The sequence below is a fragment of the Pygoscelis adeliae genome, unplaced genomic scaffold (assembly GCF_000699105.1).
Source record: "Pygoscelis adeliae isolate BGI_AS28 unplaced genomic scaffold, ASM69910v1 Scaffold218, whole genome shotgun sequence".
Lineage (NCBI taxonomy): Eukaryota > Metazoa > Chordata > Aves > Sphenisciformes > Spheniscidae > Pygoscelis > Pygoscelis adeliae.
Window position 1 is genome coordinate 5,240,774 of NW_008825433.1, and position 21,425 is coordinate 5,262,198.

At 41.0% G+C, this 21,425-nt stretch overlaps 1 protein-coding gene across 1 annotated transcript in view; it reads left to right on the forward strand.

Annotated features, from left to right (window-relative positions):
• GLP1R (glucagon-like peptide 1 receptor) overlaps nucleotides 1-21,425 on the forward strand; it is a 58,449-nt gene that overhangs the window by 18,604 nt on the left and 18,420 nt on the right. Inside the window, exons 3-6 of the mRNA XM_009331078.1 lie at nucleotides 5,508-5,617; nucleotides 8,215-8,321; nucleotides 11,720-11,873; nucleotides 13,437-13,596. Of these exons, the coding sequence (XP_009329353.1) occupies nucleotides 5,508-5,617; nucleotides 8,215-8,321; nucleotides 11,720-11,873; nucleotides 13,437-13,596 (531 nt within the window). The remainder of the gene's footprint in view (nucleotides 1-5,507; nucleotides 5,618-8,214; nucleotides 8,322-11,719; nucleotides 11,874-13,436; nucleotides 13,597-21,425) is intronic.

Below are 21,425 nucleotides of genomic sequence, written 5' to 3' on the forward strand. Positions count from 1 at the left end.
TTTCAAGCTAGGAGCTAGTGATGGGGAAAATTCACAGTAGGGATGTTCAGATCTGTTTCCCCACCTCTCACCCAAACCATAGAATATAACTGAAAATTATTCTCTTTCTGCTGCAAGAACGTGAAGTGACCACTAACCTTTCTGCCTTCAAGGCAAAATGCAAGGTGTAGCTGTTTTTCAATTTTTTATCATCATCACTAAAGCAAAGGAGTTGGGATGACTAATGTGCTATGAGGGAGGAGGAATAGTGGGAAGGGATACTAAATAAAGTACTTGTAGCTAAACTGCTTGTTGAGGTAATATAATTTTGGACGATGTGGCAGCGAGCCCAACATAAACGCGCATTTTGATAAATGCAATTCTTGGACAGCAGTTCAGGCTGGAGCTCCTCGTGGTCCCCAGAGGCTTTGTGATCAGGTTGCTCCCTGCTGTCGTATTTCCAGCTACACTCACACGGGCAAGTGCACAAGTCCTGGGTTTAGGAAGTCTGTGCTGTAAGCAGCACCAGGCTTGGGACCGAATGACACTTACGCAGCAGCTTTTACAGCCAAGCGTGGCTCCTTTCAGGAGAGCAGTGCCCAGGTCGCACCAAATGATAGCTGAACAGAGCTGCTGATGGGGGCGCAACCTCCTAAACTCTGATAAATTCTTGTCCCCATCAAAGGGCAAGTTGCTCATTTCAGGAACAAACCAGTCTCTTCGAAGACTCTTGTGATGATCTCATGCTACAGAGTCCCTGTTTTCTGTAGAAAATCGTTACCTTTTCCAAAACGTTTACCCTGCTGGAAATAGAGAATACATATTAACAGAGGAGAGGTCTATAACACTTGACACACAGCAGCCAGACAAAACTGCAATCTCTATTGTTCTTTTTCTCATTCTCTCATATCTCTGCCTGAATAGAATTGATTGGATAGGACATGCTGTAATTTGTTTTTACAATGAATAATGTTCCAGTTTATCCTCAGGGACAGTTGGGTGAGTAATCTCACACCGACCTTGACACCCTGATGTTGTAAAATGCAGATCAGGTTGGTTGTTTTAAGCAGAGAAATAATTTAATTTGGTTTTAGTTCTAGTGAAAGGGGGCTAATAAGGAAATGTTTGTGAGCCTCCTGCCCATGTGATAACGTATTTTCTCCGTATGTAAAAGTATTTAGCTAGTTGTAGTGTTTGATTTGATTTACAGGCTCATCAAAGAACTAGATAGATGTTATTAACTTCAGTGCTAACTCTTGGGCTCTCCTCTCTGTCTTTTGTCAGTTTACAGAGACTGAGTTTGGGCATCAATCCATGTTTTAACATGTAATTCTAATGAGGTGTGGTTGACACTGTTCAAATAAACTGGCGTCATTAAGCTGCTGTTCCAAAGGTTTTGCAACTTTGTGAGTGAATGCATTTAGCTTACAGGTTAAATAAAATCAGATTCCCTATGCACTGGCTGTAGATTTTATTTTTTTGTCTTGTTTGCAGAGGATGATAGCCAATTCTAGAATGTAATAATCAGTGTGATTTGAAATAAGGCAACCTCCAAGCATGTCATTGCTAGTTTGCCTCCATATGTATTCATAGCTGAATTTTTTTCAGCTATGGCTTTGTATGAAAACTGAAGGAAGTGAGATTCCTGGTGAGCTTTGGATCAGGCCCACGGCAAAGAGGGAATGTGTACGAATACTATCCCTTTATCCATTTTAGGAGGTTGAAGATCTCTGCCATCCTAAGCCATGACCAGCTGTGCAGAGAGGGAGTCGTAAAAAGTCCGCATGAAAAAATTGTTTTAAGAACATTTGTAGGTAGCTTTAATGCAAACCACATGCTTTCCTCTGACCAGTAAGAATGTTAAGATACTTGCAGTGCTTGAATCAAAACGTCCCCGATTAAAAGCCAGTGGATGCCTTTGAGATTAGTTGGAACTGCTTTCACTATGCAAAGGTGAGAATATAGCTTGTATGTGAAACAAAAAAGATCTAAAGTCTCCACTTCAGGTTTTAATCAGTTATTTTGGATACACACCAGAGCAGAGTTTCTGCGTTGAGATTGTTCTCCATCCCTCTCTTCAGTGAGGCAAGACCAGGGAAGGGCGTTCCTTTAAGGTAACATCTCTTCTGAGCTGTCAGTCATTAACAGCCTTTTTCTTGTGCTTGGCTGGTAGCAGGTGGCTGCCTGTTGCCCAGAGGATGAATAGATGGAGGCTGTTTGCCTTGTGATTCTAGGAAACGGAGAAACTGGGAATGGCTGCAGGATGATGTGGTTCAGGAGGGGTCTGCTCCGAAGGCGCATCCTGCAGCGGCTGTGCTGCGTGAAGGCCAGGGCTCATGGGACTGTGGCTCTGGGCCTCTTTTTCTGGGGAGCTTCTGCAGCCGATCACACAGCATGCAAAGATGTCAGCACCCCTGGGCTGGGTTTGCCTCATAGGTTTTGCACGGTGCTGGTGTTGGACGTGCCCAGCTGCAGGGGATGGAGAGTCTCGCGTGTGGTGTATATCCATCACCGAGCCCTTCACAGCCCCTACAGTAAACCTCTGCTGATGTTGTGTGGGTTCTGTGGTGTTTGGCATATAACTGAAAATAATCTATTTCCACAAAGGTGAGACTTGTTTCCTCATTCCTGAGAGTAACTGGCTGCCTGCAGTACATCAGCCCTGCGCTCTCTTCATGTTGTGGTTTGTGCAGTCTCTCAACTCTTTCATGAGCATCTCTCCACGTATCAACCAGAATCTCAACGCTGCCTTAAAGTCTTAAGTTTTCTTTTTCAGCTTTTCCTATTTCATAAGCATTTTGGCTAATAAATTATTCCATAGACCAGACGTATACGCTCTCACATGCAGTCTCATCTATTTGGATTTTTGGTTTGATTAATTCTTTTGCTTCTTAAGGCTCTTCCTGGATACAGGTAGCCTAGCTGGTCTTTAGTTGCCTCTGGGTCCTGTACTGACCACCACTGTTTTGGCGAGCAGTGAGGCTATGACAACCTGATACAGCTGGCCTGTGGCTACCCAGAGGTCCATAAGAGCCGTCAGTCCAGTTTGAGTGTTTGTGACTCCTAGATGTGGCAGGAACTCTCCTTTCCAGTGTAATAGGGTTACATTCGTTTTTCTTCATATCTAGATGAATTGCCTTGTCTTTCTGTCTGATGGCAAATTTCATGTTTTGTTTACTGTAAACTCTTCCATTCTCCGATATATGCCAGGCTTCAGCATACAATAGATTCTCCTCCTTATTATTTCAAAAGAAGTGTTATCAATAAAAAGAAAATTAAAATGCGTCACAATGATTTGGAGAGAAAATAAATTCACTGAGGCTAAGCTTTCATCCCAATTAGACCTTGACAGTAAGAAATACTGGGGGGGAAAAATTCACAAAGCATTTCAGAGAGTGTGAAATAATTATAAAAAAAAAAAATCAATTCTCCTTTAGCAAGTTTTTTCCTTTTTTCAGGAATATAATGGAATTTCTTTTTGTGTGAGATTGTTTCTCATAATAATTTTGTCTTGTAATACTTCTTGGTTACAGCTCATGCAATGGCAGTCAGACTGAATTTCTGAGTTCTGTGATCCTCTGGACTTTAACCCCCCGGATATCACCTTCATTGGCTTCTAGTATATAAGTATATATACTATATATATACACTTATATATATAAGTATATATATACTTACTGATTCCTAAATCCTAGAGCTGCCTTTGCATACATGTTTTGAATGGCTTACTTCAATTTGCTGTCCCTTAACCTTGAGGGGAAAAAAATGATGCTTTCCTACTTGCTGCCCTCCATCAGGTGTGAGATCCTTAACACTGTAGCGACATCCCGACTGTAGGAAGTGGTTGGCACTGGCAGTAGCTAATGAGAGCAGGTGACGAAATGTTCATAGCAGTTAATGGATGTGAATGTATGTTGCATGTGCTGACCTAATCTCTCCTCCTGTTTTTGTGTAAACATATGCAAACAGATATCCTTAATAGTAAGGAAAAACCTCCACCAGGCATAACTTCATTTTTATATCATCTTTATATTATCTCATACTGGTGTATTCAGTACCCCAATTACAAAAGCAAATAGACTATGCCTACCAAAACCATTGTCAGTTATCATTTAGTATACTCATTAGAAATGGCTTATTAGAATATGAATGCCTATATTATTTTTTAAAACATCATTCTTCACTTACAGTACCTACTACTAGTCTACAGCTGACAATTATAAAACAAATTACCAGTTGTCAACTAATATGCAAATGGCCAACTGGGTTGTTCTAATTTCAAATAAGTTTTAACATGTTCCCATTGAACAGAAATGCCGAGTTTTAACGAGCTCTAGTTTGTGGTAATGAGAGTGCTGACAACAGGATGAGGTTGCAGCAGGCAAGGCTGGGTTTGAGCAAAAGCTGTAATTGAGAGGTATTTTGATACCCATGTAGAACTGAATCCTCCTAACTCAGCTTCTCGTACCTCAAAATGTTATGTCTGTTTCTGAACATTGCCTCGGTAGAGGCTAACCCTGGTTGAGGGATTGACCCAGCACTGCTTTTTGAGGGGTAGCTTCATAACATAAAATAGATCAGTTTACTGGGTCAGAAATGTGATTAGTAAAAAACTTCATTTGCAAAGCAGCTGGCATCACTAGTCTAGCTATGCTCTGATACAGGGGCACCTCCAGGTTGCTTATGTACAGCTGTGAAAGTTGTTAGACTTCCCCAATGCTCCAGATACCAGAGAGAGGGTTTCTTTTGATACACTATGGTTGAGTGTATGTACTTCCCCTATGTACTTTTATTTTGGTGCTTCAGTCTGATGTAACTTTATTATGAGCCATTTCATCATACCTGCTTTTACAAGATCAAGCTGCTAACTGCTTCGGAAAGGCGTCTTATTTATTGCTGGTTTTGTTATTCAAACATGTAGACAGAAGGAATAAAAAGAGTACGTGGGTAGTTTAAGCAAAGATTTATGGCTTCATTTTGTAGCACAGATGTTTGCATAAGCATTTACATTTTGGGGAGCTCGTGTTAGCATACCTATTCAGAGGTTTCTCCGGGTCTGCATGATCTCAGAAAAGAAAAAGCACATTTACTCGTTGTGCGCCTTCTTTTCCCTGTGAATTTTGTAGCTGAGGCTTAACGTTTCCAAAATTTTGTGTCTTAAAATCTAATATTTCGGCGAGCTGCAATTTATGCATGTTGTAAAATCCACACAAAGATGGCAGCAACTATTTCAGACTGTTGTTGCTGCTGAACGGTTAGCGGTTGTCCTGGAGTATGTGCCGTCCGATCCTTTTGCAGCCGTGTCCTCCCAAGCCGCTCCCTGGCCCTGAGGACGAGCAGCAGCAGCGTCTGCTGCAGGCAGGGAGCAGGCGAAGCACTCCCCCAGCACTGCTGTGGCTGCACCCTCCAGCCAGGAGAGTGATCCGTGAGGAAGAAAGGTTGCACCGAGCCTCAGACCGCTCTGCGCACCTTGCCCGGCGATCAGGCTCTCCTCCCATCAACCTCATGGCTCGTTTTGCTTCCGGCAGTGCTGCATGGGCAGGTGTACCGGTTTTGCACCCTGGAGGGGACGTGGCTGCTGAAGGAGAATTCGACCCTGCCCTGGCGGAACCTGACTGAGTGCGAGGCCTCTGACCAGGTAAGAGTTTCCGTCTCTTGCTGCTGTTGTTATTTAGGACAAAACAGAAGAGAAGAAAAATAGTCATTGATGCCCATGCGTTTTTTGTCCTGTCGAAGTAATCTTTACCAACTCATCCTGGGTGCCTCGCTTCAGTGAGCCTAATGGTAAGGGACGTCAGGCCTTTCCTCTTCAACAAAGGGAACGTGGAGGGTAGACGAGAGCAGGTTTAAATGTACGTGAGAGCCAAGAGAAGTGAACCAGGTAGTTCCAGCTATGGTGCAGTGCAGGGGGCTCAACTGCAGTCCACCCGAACCAGAGGAGTGACCTAATGTTGTTCCATTGCCTTTTTTTCCATTGGCACGTCATTACAATAAAGTGACCGTTTCTCTCTGTCTTGCTAGCAGCTATTAAGGTGATTAAGATGAACTGAACTGAAGGATATTTGCTTTTCACCTTTGAGCAGGGGGCAGTCCCTGCTTTTTGTTTGTTTGGGGTTTGTTTGTCTTTTTACCTTAATTTGCTGTGGGCGATGGAATTAGGCTTGTCAGTGTTATTTTCTTGCTCTAGTGCTTTATACTCTGCAGGGAGCTGAGACACTTGGCACCAAATGAAGGAGAGCGTAGGGATTTCCAGGGGATTTTTGTCAGCCATTGGCGTCAGCTAGCGCACCGTGTGCGTTCCTATGACACGTGATACCATTACTGCTGTGAGCCTCTAAGGGCAATGCTTTTCCTCACATAAATTGAGTGCGCTCTCTCTGTCCCAGGGTACTGGGAACTAGTACATACCTAGCCAAAACAGTTCAAGTGTATTAAATCCCCAAGTGCTGCGGGATCTGTGTCCTCTGGAGTTCCCATTGCTCAGTGCCTCATTCTTCAGAAGGAATAAATGGCTGCAGAGTAGAAGGAGATGGGAAAAGAGATAAACTTAACATATTTGGAGAATTAGAAACTAAGTTTTTCCGTTAATTTGCAGCCTTATTCTTCGTCCCTTCCATGTTCTGGGGTATCCCAGTAGAGCGTGTTATCTTAACACAAAGTGTAAGCCTGGTTGTTTGACTTTTCCTTGTTTGCCATTATGGTTTCTTCAGAGCTATGTTGGGACATGCCAAGGAGAGAGATACCTAATGGTAACACTTGGTCATTTGGCACCTGCCTCCAAGTTTCCATGAAGTGATCTGGGTTCTGAAACCCTGTGTACATGGTGTCACTCCCTGAAATGTGAACAGCCGTGTTTGGTTTTCCAGCTAATGTATATAGAGCCTCCTAATAACCTACTTTGTTTTATGCATCTTGTACATGAGAACGAGAGGTTGTTTTGATAAGTTTGCTGTATATTGTGTTACAACTGTTGCTAAAACAAAATCCAAAGGGTTTGTGTGTGAATCCTTATAAAATAACATTGTTTGCTTTAAGTGTGCGATGTGGTTTTGATCTGCATAGGTATTTTAAATTGTCAGATCTCAGTAGTTTCCCTGAGCTTTGATACTGAAGAGATTTTTCTTTTCTCTTCATAAGGCAGCTCTCATATCATTCCCTTTAAAACATTAACCTAGCAAATTCCTGAGGAATAGCCTGTATGTTCACCTTAAATCCTCCTGGCTGTGCAAAGTACATCTGAATAGCTGTACTTATTTCTGCAGTGCAACAAATGTATTCCTTTGTACAGTACAGGTCTTGGGAGTCAATTGCAGAATTAGCAGCTTGAAGAAAGGAAGTAAAATGCCTGAGTCTATTTAGACAAAGATACGTGCTTAGAAACGAACCAGAATAGAGAATATGAACGTGCCTCGGAGGCCGAGCAGTAAGCCTGTATTATAATTCAGACCTGCCTGTAGCTTTTCAAATACTTCTTCCTAAAGATTTTGGCCAGCACTTTCAAGCAAGGGTCTCAGTAGTCATGTCTTCAACAGTGAATCTGAAGAGAGCTACTGTCAGGGGGGTGCGAGCATCCCTGCTGCTCTGGCCTCCCAGGCAGTGCTGTAACACCTAGGTCATGAGACGGGGTTGGGCTATGGTTCGTTACCAGGAGGTTGTGTAGTTGAGGCAGAAGAGACACTCTTTGGGGGCAGAAAAGGGTTTAGTTGTATGAATGCAAGGCATGCTTTGCCTCAGAGTCAATGAATGAGACCTGGCTTGTTTTATTTCTAAGTATAGACATAGCCAAAGAACCCCCTCATTACAGCAGTAAGGAGGCTTGCTTTAAGTATTCAAGTCTGAAAACATCAGCTCTGCCATTTTTACTGCAGGGTTGAGTTGTGTCTGTGCTTCCTGCCATCTGTTTAAGGCTTGCTTGTGTGGTAATTCATGCCTCTCCAACTTTTTTATGAAATAATGTCACATAATCTATTTTCTAGCCTGGCTGCAAAACCCAATTGTTTGAGTGAACACCTGGGAGCAGCTGGGGAATTAAGATTAAATTTTTATTTCTTTAGAGCATATGGAAAGTGGAAGACTGATTTGATATGTGCATTTAAACTTGAAAGTAGGAGAATGACTTCTGGTTATCATTAAGAAAAGTTAAAAAGCAGCTGGGAGAAAAGAACTGAAGCCCATGAGCTCTGTCTTTTCCCCCCTCCTTTTTTTTTTTTTCTTTTCTCATTTATATGCTCTCAGGATGCACCGGAAGAACAGCTCCTGAATTTGTCCATCATATACACCATTGGATATGCTCTTTCCTTCTCTGCCCTTGTAATAGCAACTGCCATTCTTCTTGGATTCAGGTAACTGGTGAAGCTTTGAAGAGAGTGGAGAAAAGGTGTTATGTTTTTCTATATGATAGTATCAGAATTTGACAGAAACATTTGATTTATATTTTTTCCCCTTCTTCCATCACCTCATTATTTCTCTATCTTATGTCACTTCTGTATTCCTTCCTACAATCGTTTCTTCTCAAAATAACAGTAAAATTCCTAAATTTTTGCAGTGTTACCTGTATGAATGTGTGGAACAGATGCTTTTTATCAGTTGAAATATTTCGTTGTGATATTTTTTTTTTCATTGACATTTCCACTGGAAGAGAGGGAAGAAGAGAGAGATTCCAGCGTTCCCTCATGGTGTCGCCTTGCAGATGAGGCACTAATCTGGGGTGTGAGAGGACATTTGGGACAGAAGTTTTCATCTTGCCTTGCTTGGAATTACACCGAGAATAAAGCTCAGTCTGGCCTGTTACATGCAGGGTGTATTTCAGTACAGAAATGGATTTTTGACACAGTTTCTCTTTTTGGAGAACTTTCAGAAATTCTTACTTCTTTTGCAATATGGAAGAGAACCTAGTTTTGAAACTTGAAAAGTTTCTGTGAAATAAATTGCTGTCACCCGGTCAGATTGGTGTATTGGGTTCATCCAGGTATGCACCAACAAATTGCATGGAGTGCATGAAAATTAAGAGACTATTGGTTGCACATGCCGATGATACACTGTGTAGCTTTGGTTAAAAAAAAAAAAAAAAGAAAAAAAAACTAGTCTTGATTCCAGCCAGACTTTCCTGCGGTTTGGGGGTGCTGAGCACAGGAGATCAATATTTAGAAAACACAAAGATGTGATCCCGCTCTGTTGCGGGAAGGAAGTCCCTCTGCCATGAAGTCCTGCTCCCTGCTGCTGTATATAGCCAGGTCCTATCATCCCTCCTACACGCTGATGAGGCTGCCTCCTAAAAAAAGTAGTTTTCCGTCTCCTGGTACTCTTATTTGAAATCAGGTCAGGAACCTTCAGTGCTCTGATCCTTAAGAAACTTTCTTCCCTGACTAAAGAGTTATCGTTGCCGGTTAATGATCATTTGCTCTGGTGCCAGCATTCTCTGTTAGCAAGGCAGTCCCTCTCCTTTCGTCCCTCCTAAGTGTTTATACCCTTTACGTATTTAAAAAGATCAGTCATGCCTTTTAGCTTCTAATTTCCAAACCTAAAATGACACAAGCCTTCTAATATTGTACCACACCTTTTAGCATCCCTCCTCCTTCCAGTGGAGAAGCTAGGCTAGCAATCTCAAAGAAGATTTGAAATGACTACAGAAATGCTAAGACATGCTCACCCTCTGTGAATGCCATGTGATAATTATGATTTGTACGTGTTGTACCTGTGCAACTTTGGAACTCATCTGACAAAACACCAGATGGTCTTGAAGTCTCCAAATGTCCCCCAAGGATAAGTGCTTTCTCCTTGTTTCACCCATCAATGACGCTTTTTGAGTAATCTTAGCAGCCCGATTGTAAAGGCAATAGAGTGCAACCATACACTTTTTGAAGGAAGGAAGGGTGCACATGTTTTTTGGCAGGCAACAAAGAGCAAGTTTGTCACTGAGGACTGGCAGGAGAGAGGGAATTTTGATGCCCTGACTTCTGTGGAGAGATGCTTTAGCATATTTTCCTTTAACTGTGAAGCAGGGACTGGAGAAGTGTACGCAAGTGTGTGCTTCTGATTTTGAAAATGAGGTTTCATAGATGTTAAGGGGGCTGGCAGCCTTGTTAAAACTATGCCATCAATCCATTTTGTGCTTTTCTGTCTAAATTGTCTATCTGGAGACAACTTGGTCCTGGATCTCACGAAATACACAAGACCTACCCCTACATCTATTGCAGTTGCTGGATTCTGACTGGAACCTCCACTTGCGGCCTCTTCCCAGTAGCTGTGCAACCTCAACAAATGGGGATCGAAATCTAATTCAGTGGCACCGAAATGCTGATGTTCTCGACTTTTGTAATAGGAAGGCCTTTTTAAGTTCTTAGACTACAGAGTAACCTTTATATTTGTTTTTAATAATGGTACAACAGAGGAAACAATATATCTCTAGTGTCCAATTTTGCATCCTCTGAAAGAAATGGAATTCCACCAGTAATTTCACTGGTGGAAGCTGAATTAGGCCTGTAACTTCATGACTGAAACAATCTGAATAACTTGCATTGCCTGTAGCAGAAACACTCAGTAACTACTTGCAACCTATTTTCTTCAATTGGCTAATTTACATAATTTTTTCAATCAGATTTAAATGTATAGCCGTTCTGAAGGGTAGCAACAAATAAATTTTGAGTTAAAGGAAAATAAATGTCAATCATAAGTAAGTTTTGAAATAAGCTGTACTTAAAAGTGATGCAAAAAATTCTATTTGACCTATGGAAAAAAGTTTTCCTTCCTCTTCGGTGCAAAACCGGTAACTTTCAGACCAAGTCTATTTTTCTGCCCAAATTTATAGAGCAGTAAAAATAGACATTTAAAGCATAAGTTCACTGAAACTCTTGCTGGAGCAATTGCTGTTTATCATATGTTACCTGTATCTTTTAGCATCAAAAAAGAATCATACCCGGTGTAATTTCCTTTGAAGCAAAGTGTGTACCCTTGCAGTGCTGGAAGAAAAATGTTTGTGGGTAAGGCTGGTAAAACATAGGCAGCACTCTGCAGTTGGATGCCGTTTACATGACTGCAGTTTCTTTTGCTATCTCTTAACATGCTCTTTTTTGACAAGTAGCAATGTTACTGTCTTTGCAGCTGGCTGCTGAAATGCAAGAGGATTTTTTCTTCTTTTTTTTTTTTGTTTGTTTTCAATTCTGAATGCAGAGGTGAAAATTCTGTTCCTTTTAGTTCTACAGAAAGTATTTACAATTCCCCCAGGAGGTAATCTGAATACAGATTTTTCTCTTGTTGTCAAAGCAGTAATTTACAGGTGGCTGTTTTTTCATTGTGGGTTTGAGCACAGCCAGAAGCTGCACTGCACACCAGTTCCTGAGCCTTGCCAAGGTAAACCTGTGCAGTGACATTGGGGTCAATTCAAAGAGATTAGATTCAGCATTATGTGAAACTTGACTTTTTTTAGTCCTCTCAGATATGTCTTCTGAAAATGACTTTATTTTTACACTTTTTAAAAGTTTTTAATGGTTTTTTCCTTACACACTGATCTCCTTCCTTCCCCCAAACATTCACCCTTAGAGCTGAAGTTTTAAATGTCTTTTCCTTAATAGTGATTTCTTCCCAAAGACAGTTTGAAATCCCTACAGCCATTCCCAAGTTACGGGATTTCCTCTGGTACCTCCTGATTTCCAACAGGGCTCATTGTTCCCTCCCTCAGTCCTATGTGTGATGTTGCAGCTTTTACACAGGTAGTGGATCATGACTGGTTCTTCCTTTTTAGACATCTGCACTGCACGAGGAATTATATTCACCTGAACCTCTTCACCTCTTTCATCCTCCGGGCTATATCAGTCTTCATTAAAGACTCGGTGGTGAAGTGGATGTACAGCACGGCAACACAAGAGCACCAGTGGGAAGGACTTATCTCCTTCCAGGTAGGGGCAGTCACTGTGGTGGTTCTCAGGATGCTGGAGTCATCGCTGTGGTGTGTCTCCATCACAGCAGGTAATTCCATTTTTGTACAACGAGGGTTGTACAAAGTGCTGTTCTTCAGTCCACGGAGTTTCTCTGAAGCTTGTAGCACAATGTATGCGGTTGTAGTTGTTCCACCCCGGGCTTGTTACAGGCAAGTAGTTGATGCCGTGGCATGTTTCTCTGCCTGTGGGAAGTTTGCCCCTACTAGACAGAGGAACCATGAAGAGGTGGATTTTTGATATATATATACGCCTGTATCTTCTTCCCATGCTGCAAGTTCATTTCTTCTAGCAGTGACAAGAGGGCATTCATTTCCCTAAGCCAGCACCTTTTGTGATTGGACTGTCCATCTTGTATAATGACTGAATTAGTTCATCGTTCTTGGAGATCTTTATAATCTGTTAATGATGGAAAAAAAGGGAAGCATCTGATTAAAATGCAAATTTGAAAGCATTTAGAAAAGCTGTGGAGGAACAGGCTAATTAAATACTTCTAATCGAAGGGAGAGGATATACAACTCTTGTGAATATGATGAAAGCATGCCTTTCCCCCTTCAGATTTGGAATATAAAATGTACTTGAATCTTCAAAGAAAGGGATTTTCATTATTTGTATAGCTCTTGTGATTCCAGAACGTGGGTACAGCGTTTGCTGCTGCAATACAGGGTTGGGGTCATAAAGGGTATGTCTTCTGATGCATACTTAGTACCCATCCTTTTCCGATGCTCTGCCTAAGGCTTAAGCGCTAATACCACATAATGAATCTCATACAACGGTTGATTTCTTCTCAGCTGCAATGTATCAATTGGCAGAAAATAACACTGTAATACATACCTTAAATGGTTTGGAAATGTTCGCATTGGATTGTCAGTCATTCCCTCCTTCCAGAAAAACCTAGGCTTTATGCTTTCACACATGGTTTATCCAATAGTGGTTTCATCAGATCTGATGGATATATTAATTAGGTAATCAGGTTTCATACTTATCTAAAGCCCTGCTGACCACCTCTCTGTAATTTACCAGCTAAAAGAGATTTTGCACTTAAATGTGATGCACTGGGCAATATTGCTGTTCTATCAAAAAATCTTTTGCTTTGGAAAATAGTCAACATTATGTCATCCAGTATTTGCTCTTTAGTAGAGAAATTCTCAGCTGCAGAATAGAATATCTGGGGAAGTGAAAACATTCACTGACTGCGGTTGATACAGTACCTTTCACTTGCTGCTCTTTTCATCTTTGTGTTGTGCTTTTCAAATTATAATCCATTGCTTATTGATGGAAAATGCAGAACATGTAATTTTTAATGTTTTTTTAAAGGTGGAATGTTGTTGAAAGCATCTATCTGCTGTGTATAGCACCTGTTACTGGCTTCTATCCTTTAAGTACTCAAATGTGATTAATTTAGCAAGCACTGTTTTGAGGAGCAAATAAGAGAAGGAGAGAGAACCAGTCTTTTGGGTTTTAGTATCCTTTTTTTCTCAGCCCCTATTGCGTTCATTTGGGCTGTGCTTTCTTCTGTCACAGGAGTCACTCAGCTGCCGCTTGGTCTTTGTGATGATGCAGTATTGTGTGGCTGCAAACTACTACTGGTTGCTGGTGGAAGGCATGTACCTGTACACGCTGCTGGTCCTTTCAGTCTTTTCTGAGCAGAGAATTTTTCGGCTTTATCTCTGCATTGGCTGGGGTAAGTTGATCTTTCCATGTCCGCCTGTGGCTGCTTGCACCGGCAGATGGTATAATAGGAAAAAAACATTGTGTGTCTATTGTAGTGCTGCCCGGTGCAAGTCCTGCACTCTCCATTCCCTTTTTGTTCCTGATCCCTTATCTTGTTTGAGCTGGAGGATGCTGGGCCAGCACAGCTCCTGGACGCTTGCAGCGGAGAGTCTGTGGGTTTGTAACAGAGGGACTGTGTGGCGCCACAGAAACTCCCTAAACCTGTGGCAGGCACATGGTACTTTTCCTGCATGACATCAGCTTCCCAATACAAAAGATGTGTGGGTGATTCCAGGTGAGCGTGGACTTTCCTGGACTGCCCTGCTTCATCTCCTGAAAGTTTCCCATTACGTTCAAAGATGTGTTAACTACCTGTGGTGCAAAATGGCAATGATACCTTGTGTCTGGTCAAGGATAACAGTAGAGAAATGGTGGCAGCGTGAGATAGGGGGATGCAAAGGGGCTGATGAACGAGGCGCTGCTAAGCAGGGAGATGACCTGCTCTGCCCACATAACCAACCTGACAAGTAATGGTTGTCGGGCAAAAGAGTGGTCAGGGTGCATGTGCCATGGACATGCGTGTGCTTGAGATTAAAGACTGCCTTGAAATCAGTTGGGTTGAGCCAGAGTCGCCTTCTGTAGAAATGCTAAAGCTTTGATTCTTTCACTGTCCAGTTAGCCTGAAAATATATTACTGTTCAGGATTAATCCTATTTTTGGAATGATCTCTTGTGTGCTTTTATTGCATTCTCTCCCTTCCTCTTCTCTCCCCTCCCCTTTTGGTGGAAATCAGGCGACTTTTGGAAAGCTGAAAGTAAATCCAAATAAATACTACAAGTACTTTCACGGATACTAGTTTGAACATTTAAATTGCTTTGACTGTCCTTCTCTCTATGGATTTGCCAACTGTGAACATTCTAGCAAATTAGTTCACTGGTAAAATGCGTATAAATGGCTTACTGTGAATTACTTAATTCTACTGAACAGTGATATATGAGGAGCAAAGGCTTTTTGGCACATCGACTGGAATAAATAAATGCAAGCAATAGCAGTTTGCTGCTGGAGATTTTTAGTTAAGAAGTTCTATATCTTCCATTACTGTTTTATATAGGACATGCAGCAAAAGCAACAGCATCTTGTATAACAGTTGAACTATGTATGTTTTAATCATATTTTATGAATAGCCATATGCTCAATTAAAAAAAAAAGACTGGGGAGCTGTCCCGAAGCACTGACTGAGGTCATGAGAGGAAATGGAAAAGAAATTAGAGCAAAATTCTATCTAGCCAAATTCTGAGGGTATTGTGGTGTTTTATAAACAAAGGATAAGATGGTTTCGATCTGAATCACTTCTAGTTAGAGCTTCTCTTGCAAAAGCAGAAGGCAGAAACAGAAGATGCTATTTGGTTTTTGTTCTTCCTTTACAATGGAAGTTTTGCTACTGTGTATTGAATTTCTGGATGAGTTTGTGGAAATGAGTGGCAATGCCAGAACTTGGCACTGGATATATGGGTTTCATCCAAGCTTCCTAGAAAAGCTCTGTCTGTGCCATTCAATCCTCATCTGTACAGTTTCTTGCTATTGCAGCCATGGCTGTGTGTGCAAACCTTGCCAATGATTCTCCATCTTCAAATGCAGAAGTATCTGCTATTTCAGTGCTCCCAGATTAGTTATACCAAATAACAGTTTCGTCTCTAACAACTGGAAAGAGATGACAATTTTTTTTCCACTCTTTCTTGCTTCTTCACTGGTTATTCCGTTTTTTGGGTGCTCAGGTCCCTCACCAGGTGCCTTTCTGCTGTATGCAATGCTCAGAAGATTTTTTTTTGAGCAGCATGATAGCCTCAGCATAATGCCAAGGCTTCAGAGAGCCAGTAGGTTCCTGTTTGAGCTGAGAGTCCTGCTCTTTGAAATAGTTTATCAACTGTAAAAATAAAGCTGGATCAAAAAATAAATATCTACTTGATTGTCAGAGCTGATTTGATACCCTGACCCTTTGTTCTGTTAATGAATTATCCTCTTACAGGATAATTTTTTAACTTGTTCATTACTCATCATTTGATGAATATTTATGTTTTAAAATTTTGTACATGTATTGTTCACAAACTTAGTGGGTGTTAGTCATTTCATGTTGTTATTCCTTCTAATTATAACTGGACTTTGCGATCACTCACAGACCATATGGTATTGTTTTTGCTGTGTGAATAGCTTCTGCAGTCCCCCATGCGATCACATATGTTTGCGCTTGTACTTCTCTCAAATGTACATATGAATAAAATTGTATTCTCCTCAAGGTTTTTGTCCACCTGAGTGCTTGCACATACTCTTGGTCATGATGTTTGCCCTGTTGTTCTTCTTTTGAGGAACAACAGGTCTCAGAACAAAGAGGAAACTAGAGCAAGTTATTTCCTCAGGTAATCCCAAGCAAAACTGTAATGTAAGGGCCAGCTTTCAAATAGGTAGGAATGTCCCAATACCTATTTCTCTCCAAGCTTTTAAACTGCTATATTAAATAGTGCTATATTTTGTTACAGTGGGGGAAAAAGTCCATGTAATTGTGTAAATAAAATTACTTCTCCCATTCTATGTCTAACATGATCATTTCGTCTCAATTCAAAACACAGAAAGGGTAAACCTGCTTTTCAAATAGAAACATGTGAAAGATACCATACTTAATCTGTGTTTTCCTAGGAACAGTTAGCAGACAGTGAGGAGTGTGAAGAAAAATTAATAAATATTTCCCAAATATATTTTTGCTATATGATAATATCAGGTCAGTTCTTAATTTTATTAGATGGTAGTCCATTTAGTATCAGTTCAAATGAGTAATTATTCTTTGCAGTGTTTTATAAGGGGAAAAAGCTGTTTATCTTGTGTTATTGTACTTTGCAAAAGCTAGAAGAGTTATAAAATCTTGATAGACCTAAGGAAATATGTAGTTTTATGAGTTGGGATACATTTATATCGACATCATGTATATTGATAGGATTCTATAAACCTTCCTGATCACTTGTGAGGTCACTTTATTCCTGTAATGGCCACTTCCTTGCTGAGATTTCATGCCGTACTAGGCTTTGAGATGGCAATGTGAAATTTTTTGTATTTCATATAATGTGGAAAATGTGTATGCCTTCTTTTTCTTTGTAAAAGCAGACTTTCATACATTTGTGTCAACCCCGAGTTCCACATATCTTACTGCAAAAACAATGGTTTATGCCATTTTCAAAGCTGATGTGGGGGGGACAGAAACACTAACAGCATCAACAAACAAAATTCTTAATAGGCTAATGGCAGGGCAGGTGGATGAGTTTGTTCCCTTCAGTCTGGAGGTCAGCACAACAGCAGCTAAACGGGGTGTTGTTTCAGATAGTCATTACCACTTGCAGGAAAAAAAAAATCTGTTGCTATACATTGCTGGTACCTGGTGCTTCCTTCCTCTGGCGTAAGAGAAATCTTTGCCCACAGATATCACCTTCTAGAGAGCAAAACATTTGCAGAAGTAGTGGGGAAAGAAAACAACGTAACTACAGAGATCAAGATTATTTTTTTGGTTTGTTTGTTTCTCGGGGTGCGCAGACTACTCTTAATCAGGGTGTCCAGGACACCAACTCAGTGTTCATTGTGCCTGAGCCCAAGTGAAGAGTCGCTGAGCTTGACATTGACTTCAAGCAGCTGTGTCAGTGCTGTACAAAGTAGTCTCCAGAGAAGAGCAGTTTATACTGTAACACTGCTGTATGCATCTTTCAGCAGCTTTTAGTGGAAAAAGGACCTGTTCACACTCAGAAGCGGGGAGAGGAGGGGAGGAGTGGGGAAACAACAGCAACATCCCACAGTGACTGTGTGCGACATCCAGGCGGGAAGAATGACGGGAGACAATTTTTAGCACTAAAGGCAAAGAAAAAAAATGTTAATAAAAAGATAAACATTCTCTGAGCTTCTATGGCAATTTTACACCCAGCTGCACTTGCAGCAGGGAAACTGCCATAAAAAATAAATAATCCCCTTCCTTCCAAGCCCTGGCAATCCAAACTTGCTCTAAGGAAGAATACTTTGAGGGAATGAAGCTATTAAAAGCTATTAAAGGCAGGAAGCTTGGTTAGGGTGTCAAAATCTACATCCTGATTGCAACGAAGATCTGACTGGAACAGAGCCAGTAAGTAACCTTCCTTCTGAAGCTCAGTATGAACTCTGTAGCAACAGGATGCATTCATTGCACTAACCACTTTTTGACTGTTTTCAAATGAAAACTGTTTCAGACAAGGATGTGAAAGCGGGTTTTATGTCCAGACTGATCTTGGTAGGATATGAATCTGTCAGGAGTTTCTCTTAATTCTCTTCACTCTTTGTCTTCTGAATTAAACTCTTTCATGCTTTTCCTTTTTTGAAAAGAAAAACATTTCATCTTTTCTTCTCACATCTTCAATGCTCTTACTCTTTCTACATCTAGTCATATTTATTTATCACTTCTTTCAGTTCCTCATCACATACTTCTTGCGTTCGTATGTCAAGCAATTGATCGAGTCAGACTGTCCTGGATGGTTTCTGAGAAAGAGGAGGATTGGAGTTCTGGCTTGTGTGCCTGATTGTCTCAGAGGTTGAACTTCTCACCACGTGGAAACCAGCAATGTCAGGTTACATCTGAAATACGAGCTTATACACAAACTCATCAGTCCTAAAATGCTGTATTCAGAATATGTCCTTATTTAAGGGTCTCGGCAGGATGGCAGTACTCTGGTCCTACAGAGACAAATTAGCTTCAGGAAGAATCTCTAATCAGCACGTGAGGATAAGCGGAGCCTCTCTTGCTCCTCATACATCTTTCTCCCCTGAAATTGCCTTTATGTACAATGCAAAGCTAGAAATACCGTGTCTGTAAGAATGAAAACTTGCTTGCACATTGAGATAAGGGAAAGAAGGAAAGGCGGTATGGAATAGCACCACCTGGTGACACCTTTCCATGGTAACTGCTACTTAGTGGACTCCAGAACAAGCCTAAGCTTTTCTGTTCTGTTACCAAAATATCTCAGACCCATTAAACAGAGAGACTGATTTCTACATGCTGTTACCAGGGCATGGTAGTTTCCATTAGCAGCTCCACGAATTGCTCTCCTCTCTGCTCATTAGGAACAGTGGAGCATTGTGAAAATGTCAACCAAACGGTGGTTCCTGTGCAGAATTTCTCACAGCTTTCTTCTTACCCATCCCATCCTATTATCATTCTGGATCATGCCTGGTTTTCCAACTTTTTTTTTTCTTACTATGTAGACACCTGCCCAGGTGTAGAATATGTAAGCTAGAGTGAAAATAAGTAGGTCGTGCTGCTTATCTGTGCAGTGGCGTGTTAAGATGTTGATTTGGCAGTTCTATTACTTTCTCATCATGTATAATATATATTATTATTGCAGCCTGTAATTCATATGCCCTGTCCCCTGTCATTTGAAGTTGAACTTTATTAGCTGAGCTGTCGGCGTGCTTATTTCCTAGTACACTTGACAGATTTCATAATTTCCATGTAGTGTTCAAAGATTTTTGGTCAGTTATCAGCCTGCAAGAATTAACGTGGCAGAGGCTATTATGAGCAGGCTTGCAGTTTCTGGCATCTTCAGCAGTGATGCAGTACAGACAAAAGTAGACATTACCATTTCCAGAATTCAGAGGCTTTTCTGTGGTCAGTTTATCTGGGAAAAGATCTATCTCAGAGCTTTCTGTATGACAAAAAGCAAAACCAGAAAGAGGTCAGCCTATATCTTAAATAGTGCATCCTATAAATAGGTGCAGTTTTTTCTCAGATATCTGATATTCTTTGAATAGCAGCAGCAAGAGAAAGAGGTGTAAGACTGAAACTCAAATGCACCAAAAGAGCTGCGTGTTGGGAGCCCAGGACTGGAATACAACACTGATTCTGTTAATGAATGATAGTCATCTGTGGAGTTTATTCAAGGAGCTGTATACAGTTTGCTTCCACTGCCTGCTCAAGCCAGCCAAATTTCTCTTGTCTGAGTGAAGTAACCAGAATAATATTTGCATTTGTGCCAGTTAATGCAGGTTAATTAGGTATCAAGATTGTAAATTAATCTGTGGAGAGCCTCAGTGATCCTTGCAAACTACAATTATTGCAGAGATGCTGCAGACTTGCTCTTTCGCTGTTGTGAACAACTTCTACAGACTTGAGGTGGATTAAGGAACGTTCTTGGGGCAGTCTCCTCTTTAGATCTTGACTAGGCTTTGGAAAACTGGGTGCATTCCCATCTGCTGAGAGTGTGTCCCAGACAGTTTTCAGAGCCACCCATTTCTTAGGACAAGACTTTGTGAATTTGGTAGATGTCAGATGGTATCCATGTAGAATTTGCACTGATGTTCAAAGCTTACATGTATGTATTGCACTGTTAAGTCTTGGTGTCTCACATTAAAATGTGTATTGCCAGTATGGAAAGTAATGTGACTGATGGTGTTGCAACACCAAGGCACCAGGGGCCTCCATCACAAGCGGGAATGGGCAGAGGATGTTGAATAAGTCACCTTGTACGTGCTGCCTATTAATTTGTACAATATTTGCATAGCAGGATGCTGATGCCGTTCAATAATACCAGCCTCTCCCTAGCTAGACTCTTTTGAAATATAATATTAATAACAGATTCTCAATTCAAATGTCAAGTAATGCGATTAAATATGGAGAGATTTCTGACATATCCAGAAGATGGAGATATCCACAAATCGTTATCGTTATCACTCGATATGTCAGTTCCCTCCACAGACATACAGCCTTTGTGCTCTCAGTGTTCGTATCTTATCCTGTAAGTTTCATGTTAACAGGTCTTAATTCTCAGCAAAGTCAAGAAAGGAATAATTCAAATTATAATTAGTCTCTATGAATCAAACGCTCATTTGCGTTTGGAAGTGATTTGCAATAAGCCTGTTCTTAATCTCTTATGCCATTATCAAAGCAGCACGGAATCCTAGTAACTTTGCTTCCAAAATATTGTGTACTTTCAGTATCAGGTACATCCGTGGAACATGTTCAACCACTTGCCCAATAATCTCTACTCAATTCATTATCTTTGCTATTATTCTAATTATTAGTATTTTTTTCTTGCTGCTCTTCATTCTCTCTTTTTCTTTTTTAACTGATTAAGGAGAATAATTGGTCTTTTGTGTCCGCAATATTTAGCTGTTCTGATAGTAGAGAAAGAATACAGTACAACAAGAGAGAAGGTTTTTACTGATAATACCTGCTACAGATATTGCTTGTAGATTTTCAGACTGCAAGAGATTACTGATTTCCCTGTGGCTTCTGCTGTCAGGAGCTGTGTATTTGCTCTGTGCAGTGCTTACTGCTGCACACTGATGTTCTTATGGTCTCTTACCATATTGGTTCTTAAGAATGCAATAACAAAGCACATTAAACGTTGCCCTTCCTATACAATGTACATACAGCATTGGACACTACCCAAGGAGGTACACAGAGGAATTAGACCATCCTGACCCATCCTTAGGCAGAAATTCCTCATCCTGCTCGTTGAGTGTCAACCTGCTGTCCTTCCTTGTGAGCTTTTTTGGCGTTCCCTCTACTGAGAATTGGTTGGTAGATGCACTTAAAAATTATTTTTCAAGACCCAGGCATTTCAGAAACGAGAAATAAATTTGAGAGCCTTTGACATTGTAATGACTGCCAGCTTATTTGGCTTTTCTCTCTTCCCTTTACACCCCCGATAAACTGACCAACCGTAGCACGTGCACTGTCAGGGAAGCGTAGGACCAAGCCTCTTCTCAAGACCAGATACATCTGCTGTCTTTGTGGCA